Below are 12593 nucleotides of genomic sequence, written 5' to 3'. Positions count from 1 at the left end.
TAGCTCCACCCCCTTGTGTCCTCCAATCAGCTCACTCAGACACTTGTGTCTTGTCCAGGTGTGTCAATGTTAAATCATCAATTTGTTTTTATTTAGTTCTCGGGTCATTATTATCTGTACTACATGTTGTCATGCATTGCGCTTTGTGCTGCCCCTGCTCTAGTCACGCCCAAGTCCATTTTGTTCCTTTTTTTTTCGAATTTCTGTCTATTTTGTTCCCCCTGTGATTATTGAAACATTCATCGTCCTCAATGCATTGCCTTGCCTTCGCTTGCCTTCTTGCCACATCTAACCAAAAGAAACCTTTTTGTTGTTAGCTTTTGTTTGAACTACATCAAGAACTCTCCTTTTTGAAGCCCTTTATTTTGAACTTTTTGCAGTCTTTTATGTCCATTGTCTATGAGTCTTTTGTTTGCCTTTTTGATTCAATTGAATTAAATAGTTTTGATTGAACCACAGCCCACTGCTGTGCTTCCCTGCATTTGGGTCCTCAAGAACTTGTGTTGACTGTCTCGTTAAGAAAATATATATAATGCAAAATAGAAATGATTGAAAATAGACTATTATTAAAAAAAAAAACTACTTTAAAAAAATATATATGAGTTAAATGTGTTAAATTGTGATGTCACCACCCACTTTAAGCGATGTTCTCATGATACCGTCTGAAACAGTTTAATGTTAAATCCAAAATGTAAGCAGAGCTGAATTGAGTTGGGAAGAATGCAATGATTAGTTGACAGTGCTAGCTTCTGATAAGCGGCACATACTTGATTTCTGAGTGAAGTTGACAGTGGGGATGGGGTGTCGTTGAGTGTGTTGGTGAATTCTCTCCCTACCACTTTGTATTTCATTAAGACTAACTCAACACTTGAGAGATGTCTTCAATTATGCTCAGAGTGTAATGAAATGTTTTCCAAACAAGTTAATTAAAATCATCTTTGTAAATTGAGTCTGTTTGTAATGCACAATGTGGCGCTTGGTGTTTTACCCACGGGGAGGTTTAAAAGGGCCGCACTCGCAATCAGATGACATTTCATCAGCATAGCCGATGTAACAATTGAGATGACATCATTAACAGAGCTAGATACGGAAGGCAGGAGTGAAACAGACAAAGTCCTTTATTATGCTAATTCCAGTGACAGCACATTTGCAGGTCAGATGTCTTTGAATAAGATAATTCCATAACCCTGCTATTCCGTCGTGGTTGTTACTCTTTATGCCACTGGACCAAATATGACATTAGTTGTAATTACTTAAATCACTACTTTAGATTAAAGGCGATTAGGCAAAGATAAGAGTGAGGATTCTGAGAAGGGACAAAATCTATCTGCTCACGTTTCATCAGGGCAAAGGTTTAAGTCATAAAACTATAAAATCTATAACAACGTAAGTCTCAAATGTCATTACAAGAACTGCAATTAGAAATGGCTAACATTTTTACAGTTGCAAAATATTATGGGGGGGTTAATTCGACCTAAATGTTAAGGCCTCTGTTATTAAGTCAACAGTAACTGCATAATATACTAAACATTTTAGGTTGTGACCATGAGAAAGTGTGCTCTGATTGGGAAAATCAACTTTTATTCACGCTTTTGTGCATGACTGGGTCCGGTCCTAACCCTGTACACTCCCAGCATAATAAATGCAATAATTATGCGCTTGTGAAATAACTGTAAATCATTTAATGACCCTACAAGGCGAGAGTTATTTTTAAAAGGGGATTCATCAATATTCTCTAAGGGTACACAGAGAAAGGTCAGAAAATCTCTCATTAGGCTACGGGCATGCGCATGTGCATCTCAGAATGAACATTTACGTCAGCACGATAGATATAGTAAATTATTTTAAAAGATTACATTAGGAGGGAATGCTTTGCAATATGGTATTGTAGCAAACCTGCATTTTTTTTTGTGTGGATTGCTGGATGAATTTTAAGGGATTGGTTTCTCTGTGAGACCATTACAGTGTCTGTAATTTGTGATTGGATGGTATACAGGGTGGAGCCAAGGGAAGGAGGAGGAGTATTTGTAGGAACACTAGTGGATAGTTATTTAATTCATTAATCTACCTCAAGGTATAACAGGCATTGCAGAAAAGTGAAGTTGACTAGTTACTTCAACCCCTAATCGAAACTGTACATTGAATATTTGAATATCTGTCAGGGCGCTTGCATTGGCTTATGTCAGTATGAAGTGCATTCCTGTATATCTGGGTTGTGATATTGTGGTGCCCAAAAGTGTGATTTTCTTGTTAAACTTTTCTATTTACAAAAATATTCCAGCTGGTTACACCCTGCAACTACAGTGGAAGTTAAATCAATTTCTATTTCCCCCATTACAACTGAGTAATAATTTTATTGGATTTGCCATATATAGGGGACAAGCACTCAATGTGTTTGTTATAACATCAACACATGCGTAAATATGAAGCACCTAGAGTCACACGTGGGTAAACATAGCAAACAACACACACACACGCACGCGCACACACACACACACACACACAAATGGTTTCTTGGTAGCAAAGTCTAAGTCATGTGAAAGCACGTAGGACCAGATAACCTTGGATATCTATCCAACAGTTCATAAATAATTACATTCCATACACATTAACTTACACATCACAGTAAAACCAATGCATATTATTTATTTGAATATAATTATGTCTAATTTGCACAGTATTGACTTCTTTGATTATTCAACATTTGACTGGACTGGGCAGCTCACATTTGTCTTCAACCAAATAAATTAGCAACCTAATATATGTTTGGCTGTTGGGAAAAGGGGGAGAAATGTGCAACATTAAACTGTGGCCTTTTCTGTCCGCGCTATCCTTTGTTGCACCCTCGGCAGCCTCACCTCGCCTCGAACTAATGGATCAGGGTCATTATGACATGACTGTGCCCACATTCTGTTGCCCGGGTGAAAATTAATATTGCAGCTTTGTTGTTCTCACTCCACTGCTGATGGAATTGTACAGGCAGGGAGCAACGCTTTGTGCAGGGAGAAATGCAAGTTGTGTCTTCCTTGAAATATACACAACTACACAGCCTGTGTATTCTTTTCAAAGTTGTGTGACGTTTGATCTGATATTTACGTTGGTATTATCAGCTCACAGTCTTTGGAACTGATACTAATGGGCTCGTGTTGAGGCTTGAATGCAAAAGTGATGGAATGCAAAGAAGTTGATTAGATAGCTGTCTGGATGTGCACACACACACGCTACCAGTCATACAACAAACAACTCGGTGACCTATGGTCTCTCCACTCACTCACGCCTATCATCGAACACTGTGGAGGAGTGCAGGCCTCAAACTCACATTACGGTGACAGTCTCCACTGTTATTGTTACTTTTAGATTGCCTGCAAACATTATTCACACATAATGGTCAAAAACAATACTATATTACATAATTCACATTGTTGCAAATGTTTGAAAATAGCACATTAGAAAATAAGGAAATGTGTTTTTTTAATACCGGCTTCCTTTTAGTTTGTATTTTGAGGTTATTGGCTTTTTAAAAACAAATTTAGACGTTTTAATATTTACCATGTTTCCTTTCTGGAGTAAGTGATGAATGGAAGTGGAAACACAGACAGAGTACATTAATGAGGCCATGGGAGGGGAAGAAATGCGATGGTGCTTAAGTAGTATTCTCCCATTTAATGTGGTCGCTATGGTTTCCGAAGGACTTGAATATCACAAATGTCAAAAAAAAAAAAAATACAAGACACTGTGCATAATATTACAGTAGATTCCTTTTTCTTTCACATTGTATGAATTTGGTGGTTTGATACCATCCCTCTCCTTTCCATGCACATCTCCGCTCGCCCGGCATCATCAATAACTTCAGCCACACAAAAGCAGCTAATTTAGGTCCGCCACTTTCTTCTGTCATGACTAATGAGCTCTCCCTTCGTTTGTGTATTAGTCTCGCTCCGCTGTGGTCGTACCCCAGGGAATGGGCCACTGCTGCGCAGGTAAGCCCAAACAGATGACAGGGCAACCGAGTGGAACTAGAAACAATAGGCTTCTATCGGAGATTGTGTTCTAATCCGAAACTCCGAGTGCCGTATTGACGAGCAAACGCACAAACACCAGTTATGTCTGCACCCGTTGTTGACTAACCTCAGCGTTGACCTGCTACTCAAATGCAATGTTCAAGACATTACATACGTATTACATATAGTCATAGTCATGAAAAAGAGAAGAGAGAAAATCAAGAGGATAAAAACTGAAAGTGTTAGAACATGACAAAAAAAGAGAACACAGGTGTTTTTTGTTTTTTTTTGTTCAACGTGACCAATATTACACTGCTGATGATACATAACCTCTGTTGAAAAGATATGCAGTATAGCAAATGATGCATTAAAATTGAACTAGTATTGATCATGAACTTACTGGGTATTGTGCATTGTGTATATGTTTACTGGATGAATGGAATACATCTCTTTCTCTTCTATTGTTCATGATGTGACTACAACATTCATTTGTTGTACATACAGTGACAATTATTTGCGTTATTTTTTTAAATCTTAAGGCCAAGTAGTATTAATTGGACTAAACACTGAATGGATATCTAAATATATACCAACTTCTTGTCTGTGACGTATCATTAGCTTGCTAACTGAAACAAAAGCCAATAAAACACAAGCTAAAATATAAGCGGCTACAATCGTGAGAGTTTGACAAATAATGCTACTGTTCCTGTGAAGAAATAGCAATTTGAAAGCATTATGTCAGTCGTTCCCCTCTCTTGCAGCATTCTTACTGAATTCACCTTGTGCTCGCTGTTTATTGCATTTTTGCCATTATGGCGCACACAATGGGGAACTCGTGCAAACGGCACTAAATTCCACATGAATGCAATCCCTTTTGCTCCTGTTGCTGCGTGAGAATAAGCATTCTGGAGGAGGAACTTTATCGCAAGTGCACACTGTTCATTGAGTACTTTAACCTTCACAGGTGTGATGGGCAGCTTCTCCAAAATAAATGTCAGCTTTTTTCATATGTCGTTTCATTCATTGGAATAGTCCAAGGTTTTGTTCTTAGCCATTCTCACGTTTGTGTCTTTATCCTGTTGGAAGACCCGTGATCAACACGTTTCACTTCAGAATGCCTTGCCTTGAGCACAGGTTCAAGACACACTGTGTCCAAAGCAGACCACAAACATAACAAAGCCCTCCTCCACATTTCACAGAAGGGGCAGTGTTCTTTTCCTTCTACGTGAGGAATGGGAATAATTATTGGTAGCCTTTTGTTGAATTAAGAAAACAAAAAGCAATTGTCCCAAGAATATTATCCCTGCAGGATTGTAAGTAGGCATTTAGACAAATTCCGGTTTCATCAGTCTCAAGATAGTTTAGTGATCATTGTAATGTTTTTCTTTCATTAACAACTTTTTCCACGTGTGTATAATGATCACTTTATGGCAAAAGACACAGGGGTGAGAAGGTGACCAGGATTAGATACTGTACAGAAGTCGCAAAGCTGTGTTGTACACAAGTCAAGTCAAAGTAGGAGACCTCTGAACTGAGATAAAGTGCAATGAAAGTGAGCAGGTTATATGACCGCTCTGCAACATGACGAGCCAGTACTTAGATAAAGACATTTTATAGCCATGGGACATGATATCAGTTTGGATGGAACACTGGGTTCACATTCATGCACAACAACATCTTCACTTAAACTGTCCGATAATCCCAAAACTGATCATATATTACTAGGTATGGCTATTGCATTGAGGAAATACAAACATTGGTATGCAAATATTTTTATTATACCGTTTTTTATTGTGATAATTATGTGAGGGAATTTGAAGAGAGCATTTCAATCCCTGGTATGCCCAAAAGGTGGCGGTGTTGAGTTTTATACTGGTCCACAAGCGCACGCGGCGTGCTGTCGAATTTACAGTTTTTGCTTTTTCAAACATTTTCTTCATCATGAAGAACATAAGTTAGGCATCTGTATGTTTAAAGACGTCAACAGTGCCAACTTTGTAAAATATATGCATGAATACATACATTGCAGAAGTGCAAAAATTAACAAAGTTGCCATATATTCCAAAGGAAAGTTTTTTTTTTTAAAAGTGATCCATAGTTTCAGAAATAAAACTAAGAAATCGGAATGGATCAATGGCATGCATGTTACTCTACCTTCCACCGAAACAACTGTCATTCATGCAAACAAGAGTAGAGAAAAGAGTTGGGACATTCTGCTTCCCAGCTGAGTGTCAGCTGACGGCCTTTGACAGTTGACACGGGAGGAGGGGGAAAAAAGTTTTGTTTCTGTAGTCGACTAATATGCTAATTAGCCATTGGAGTGTGCGACCCCATTGGCTCGTCGTCCGAGACAATTTCCCACTTGCAGCCTGACGTCATGTGCGCTCCAAAGCTCTTAAACTCAACTGCTGTGTGATGCCTGCTTCAAAAAATCGCTCCCGTGTCCAGCCTTCACTCGCTCGCCCGCCCGTCCGCTCGCTTGCAGCCGGCTGCTTCGGGTCGCGATGTCTCCGTGAGAAAAGGCGCGTGAAAAGTTGTTAAATGTTTGAAATACAAGGCGCGCGCCGAGAAGGGACTCCGCTCCTCGTGTGCGCAACACCCGGCCGGTGTGTGTGCGCGACAGCCTGCGCTGAGCGACGGCCAAAGTAGTCCCAGCCAGGACGCATAGAAACTCTTCTTCGTGACGCTTTCGACAAACTCCCTCAAAGTGGCTCACGTTCTCGCCAACCAGCCCGGCGCGACGGCTGCTCTTCAGCCCGTCTGGAGGACTGTGAGCAGCAGTAGCAGCAGCAAGAGGATGGCATCAGAGCTGGCAATGAGCAACTCCGACCTGCCCACCAGTCCCCTGGCCATGGAATATGTTAATGACTTCGATCTGATGAAGTTTGAAGTGAAAAAGGAGCCGGTCGAGCCCGATCGCACCATCAGCCAGTGCAGCCGCCTCATCGCCGGGGGATCCTTGTCTTCCACGCCGATGAGCACGCCCTGTAGCTCTGTGCCCCCCTCCCCGAGCTTCTCGGCGCCCAGTCCGGGCTCGGGGAGCGAGCAGAAGACACACATAGAGGACTTCTACTGGATGTCCGGTTACCAACAGCAACTCAATCCAGAGGCGCTGGGCTTCAGCCCCGAGGACGCGGTCGAGGCGCTCATCAACAGCAGCCACCAGCTCCAGTCGTTCGATGGCTACGCCAGAGGCCAGCAGTTCGCAGGCGCAGCCGGCCCGGGAGGCGCCATGGCCGGGGAGGAGATGGGCTCAGCCGCGGCGGTAGTTTCGGCGGTCATCGCTGCGGCCGCCGCACAGAACGGGGCTCAGCACCACCACCACCACCATCACCACCACAACAACCACAACGGCTCCGGGGGAGGAGGAGGGGGCGGCGGAGGTGGCGGTCACCACCACCACCACCAGGCGCCGGGCGTCCAGTCCAACGGCGTCTCCGGGACAAATCACCACCCGCACATGCGCCTGGACGACCGCTTCTCAGACGAGCAGCTGGTCACCATGTCCGTGCGGGAGCTCAACCGGCAGCTGCGGGGGGTCAGCAAGGAAGAAGTGATCCGGCTCAAGCAGAAGAGGAGGACCCTCAAGAACCGAGGCTACGCGCAATCGTGTCGCTTCAAGCGCGTCCAGCAGCGGCACGTCCTGGAGGGCGAAAAGACGCAACTGGTGCAGCAGGTGGAGCACCTCAAGCAGGAGATCTCCAGGCTGGTCCGGGAGAGGGACGCGTACAAAGAAAAGTATGAGAAGCTCATCGGCAACGGCTTCAGAGAAAGTGGCTCGAGCAGCGACAACAACCCTTCATCTCCGGAATTTTTCATGTGAGTTTCCATATATTCGCGCAAAAAAAGAGAGAAAAAAAGAATCAATGAGTTACTCAGCCCCGCTTTAAAAGTTTCTGTTTGAACTTTTTTCCCCCTTTCCCCATTTTGGCGCAAATGCCCGATAAGAACAATTTTGTCTTTTTTTTTTCTCCACCTTACACATTTTAAACAAGTTGTTGGTTTATACAGGGAGCGATGTGCTTGAGTTCACAGAACTCTCATCTTTTCTATTATAAATGTCTCATTTGTCACAAGTTCTCAACTCTCATTAGATCATGCAATGTTTGATTTGGATCCAACTTGGTTTAGCGAGTGCACGCGTGCACTTAACTTGCCCTTTGACGTTTCTTTTTTTTTTTTGTAAGTTTGACAGCAGTGTGCAGATGCTTGTTAAAGTGCATTCATGTATTTGTTTTGTTTTATTTGCCAAACTTGGAGGATTGCCAGCCATTTCATGCATTTGCTTCTTAAGAGAATTTATGTTTTCATTTGTTCAGGGTTATTGAACAATTCTGCATGCTGGACATGTATGTTATCTCCTTTTTATTTCTCTGTGCTATGTCTTTTTTTGTAATTGTTATTATTTTATGAGATGACTACAGCATGGCATTTTTTCATTTACGTCTCCTCACTTTTTTGGGACAGCTATACAAAAAAGTGACAGGACTTCCCCACCTGTGTACAGTGCGATGGCGTTTCAGCTGTGTTGAAGTGCACCACCACCCAACGTCTTTAGGGTGCAATGACTATGACGGAAGTGGATCAGCGGGGATCCTGCATGGGGGGTGAAGGAAAGCTTTTTTAAAAATGTTATTTAAATATTATTCCGCTGCATTCGACAAAAGATGAAAGTGTAATATAATTACAAAGTTTTATTATTACAAGTTGAATAGACAAACAAAGGTGCCACCGTTTAAACCTGATACAGCTCATAGGCAAAAACATTCAGACTTGGTTTAAAGTGACTGGCTCGTGTCAAGTGGCTGCGGTGAGTAGGAGTGTACGGTATATTTGGAGCAAGAACTCCCTTTGCCACTATTTTCAAAAAGCTAAATTCTTCAGCATTTGAGCTTGTAATGCTTTTAGAGGAGTTTTTGTGAAAGAGGTATTGTTAGTGCAGTGCACCGGACACTCTGGCCTGTCATCATGATGTAGGGAGTTAAGAACTCTTTTCCACAGTTACTTGGCCCATTTAGATATTTGTGACATGCAATACTTTCAATACTTCAGAAAAGTTAATTTAACAGACTCCATTTTTGCTAAGCAATAATTCTTAGAATTGATCATGTTTGGACAATGTTAGATGGTCAGGGATTGATACCCTGCATGTATAAAAAACAAGAGGGAGCTCCTTATGAAAATATGTGAATTAATCTTACATCATACATCTAAATATATATATTTTGCTGTGCAAAATGATTTCACTCACTAACCATATGTGATGTTCATATGTGCTCGTTTTGTCTTTTCATACAATTAAATGATACGCAATAAATGTATAATTGCCTTCAATACGTTTCTCACTTTTTTTTTTTAAACTGGCTCTCAGAATTTTCATTGTGATCTGAACAAACAAACAATACAGCACAAAAACACAATTATTTTCTTCATGTATTGTTTTCCCAACCACCAAATAATTTGATTTTAGCAGCTTGTATACACCCCCAAATTATGAAACAAAAAAAGGAATGGGAACACAGTGCATGTTGAAATGATTAGAAGCAGATATGTCCTGCATGTAAACATTTCAACACATGCTACAGAACCACATACCGCATTGATTGATTCACGCAGTGGCCTCCATTGTTGTCCATTTATACAGTTGGCAGTTTGATTCAGATGTTTCCTATTCTCCAACCAGGCTGAAAAACACTTTCTATCAGTGCAAGTCAATTTGGAATTAGATTCACAGCAATGGAATTGGTCTATGGATCAAAACACGACTAAGAAAATAAACTTAGTTGCATATAAGTGTATTTTATATATTTTGATATTTTTTTTCTTTCAATTGCATGTTCCTGTCAATGAGTGTGTATGTCTAAGCAAGCATGTATGTGAGGACGTATTATTTTTTTTAGACAAACGTGATATGTGCATGGAGCTTATTCACACTCATGTCATGTTGCGTGTCGCTTGATCTGTTGTCAGATTATTTAGACAATATGTGTGTGCTGACGCTGTTATTTGTGAATCTTTCAATTCCACCCCACTTCATCCTGTTTGTCAGAGGGCCTGAATGTTGGCTCGGAGCAGAGTCCGAGTGCAATGGGGTGGGGGGTGCAGGGACGGGATGGTCATGTCATGTGAGAGAGTGCTGCAAATGGGCCAAGAACGGTGGGCAGAAGAAACACAGCTCTGTAATTTGCTCACTTTTGGGAGATTTCTCTTAAAAAAAGGAAAGTATAAAAGTGGCTCAACTTTTTTTCCTGGCAATAACTTCTTTTTAAACTTCTGCAAGTTGTGGGTCAAAGAAAGTATAATGGGCATGCTTTTTTCCATTGTTTCAGGACAATTAGGATAAACTGACAGACAGTGAGCCTTGAACATAATTGTGCAAACTTTGTGACCACTTTGCATCTTACATTAAAGACACCATTCCAAAGCTGCAAATGAGGCACCCACATTTTATCATCACATCACTCATGGTAATGTACAAGACTTTGGGTCATTTTTGCAAATCAACGCATGCATGTCCACTTTTATTCCGGTGATTTCCTCTGAGGTGTATGCTGTTTTGCGCAGCCGACAGAGGGGAGAGACTGAGACAATAGTTGGGCTTGTGCTGAATTAAATGGTTTTGCTGATGATTAATAGTCGTGTGGCCCACTAGCTCCTGCGATGTAGAGATGATAAATCGAGAGCGGAGCTCCGTGCAGCTGTGCCGCTGTCGGGTTTTTGCATGCGTGCACATGCTAGGCAAGTCACGGCCAAGCCGCTCTCCTTCTTCCTCACTGAATCTAATTACATCTATTTGATCAGAGACGCAGGGCTGCGATTTTCATATTTCGTTAAAGAAATGATTATATTTCGAATGGATTGATACTTGCTTCCCATTCGGAGAGCATATTTGCAAATGCAAAGGGAATCTTTCAAATAGTTGGGCTTTCTTTCATTTGTTTTACAGCCACGTTTTGGTTTTTTTTTTAGTGGGATGTAAAAAAATTACATTTGGGTTTCTGGTTAAGATGTCCTCTTCCAACTTTTTTTTTTTTCCCATTTTGATTGTTTCCTTATTGGCACACGTTGAGCTAAACTAACAACATGCTTGCATATTTTGGGAACTGAAAACACACAAATAAACATTCTTTCTGTTATTCCTCATGTCACGCTGACATTTCACTGTTTGGAGAATGATCTTGTTTACAAAAGCACCGTGCATGCTCATGCAGAGATAAATCTGTGGCATGATATTGTGGTTTGGAGTCAACACGAGGGCAAAGTGTGGATGTAAAGTCTTTAAAAGCCTCAGAAGAAACTTGAGTAGCAGAAAATAATCTATTGTCTTGTTGCTCATGTGTGTCAATGTTTTTTTTTTTTTTTGTTAAATGTGCATGAACATGCATGTACACTATAGGTGTGAACACGTGAGCATTTGTCGACTCATGTATGAGTGCTTGTACGGTATCACCTTGTCATCTTCAAGAGCCGAGGATGAGTAGAGGTCAAAAGGGACAGCACACAAGGCTGCTTTCAAAGTCATTAGAGTAATCTCTACCCCAGGGGAGCCCACATTCATTTCCTCTGCCCAGAACCCACAGAATGGGATGGACGAGCACATCCGACATACAACACAACTCGGTCAGTTTGAAATGATTCGCTTTTTTTTCAAACCCATTTCCTGTTTTGCCTTAGACAAATTCTGTGAAGTAATAGTGACATCTTTGCATATGCAGTGGATATGAAAAGTATACACACCCTTGTTCAAATGCCAGCATTTTGTGATATGAGAATATAGACAAAGATTAATCATTTATTATTTTCCTACTATTAATGGGACCTATGAAATGCACAACTCAATTAAAAAATTTGTATTTTTGAGAGCGGGAGTAAAAAAATAAGTGACTGAGAAAATGGTTACACAAGTTAGCACACCCACTTAGAACGAGGACTGTGGGTGTATTTAAAACTCACCAGACATATTCAAACTCATAAATGGGAGTCAGCATATACCTATAACTATTTAGAATGCCTCAGAAAACCCCCAAATAAAGTCAAGATGTTCTAGTAGGTACCAAATATATCGGTCAAAATTATGACAAAAAAGGTTTAGCTTTGGATTCATCAGACCATAACACGTTTGGCCAAATGAGATAATACAAGAGTGTTTATGGAAAATGTAACTTCCGTCTTGTCATCCTACAGTCATAGACCGGACGTATAAAGACAGGAGATTGTTGTCGCATAACCTAAATGGCCAGCGATTGCCAGAAATATCTGTAGCTCCTACAATGTTGCTGTTGGTCTCTTGGCAAATTCCCTGACCAGTTTCTTTCTCATCTTTTCATACATTTCAGAGGATTGTCTTGTTTTTGGGAATGTTTTGGACCATATTTTATGCACTTGATTATTATCTTCACTGTATTCCCGTGATATTTATTGCCTTGGGAATTCGTTTGTACACTTCTCCTGATGTCCATTGGACAATGATATTAAAGACTACTAAAACATTTTGTGTATTCTGACTCACATTTAAAGAGTCTAAATGTGACGGGTAAATTCTGAATACAACCCTATTTCATTTATTTATTTATTTATTTGATAAAATATTAC

General features: G+C 40.8%; 1 protein-coding gene across 2 annotated transcripts in view; it reads left to right on the top strand.

Moving 5' to 3' along the window:
• Nucleotides 1–6387: 6387 nt before the first annotated feature.
• mafa (MAF bZIP transcription factor a) overlaps nucleotides 6388–12593 on the top strand; it is a 52889-nt gene continuing 46683 nt past the window's right edge. The window contains exons 1-2 of one of the 2 annotated variants that reach the window (XM_088371732.1): nucleotides 6388–7820; nucleotides 8469–9335. In XM_088371732.1, coding sequence (XP_088227858.1) covers nucleotides 6799–7820; nucleotides 8469–8484 — 1038 coding nt within the window. In that variant the 5' untranslated portion in view covers nucleotides 6388–6798 and the 3' untranslated portion in view covers nucleotides 8485–9335. Of the gene's footprint in view, nucleotides 7821–8468; nucleotides 9336–12593 lie in introns of those variants that run through there. The other variant, XM_088371730.1, reaches the window with a different exon arrangement.

Source organism: Syngnathus floridae, chromosome 3 (assembly GCF_059516105.1).
Source record: "Syngnathus floridae isolate MCC-2025c chromosome 3, RoL_Sflo_1.0, whole genome shotgun sequence".
Lineage (NCBI taxonomy): Eukaryota > Metazoa > Chordata > Actinopteri > Syngnathiformes > Syngnathidae > Syngnathus > Syngnathus floridae.
Note: the sequence above shows the minus strand (reverse complement) of the source record. Positions and strands in the feature narration are given on the sequence as shown.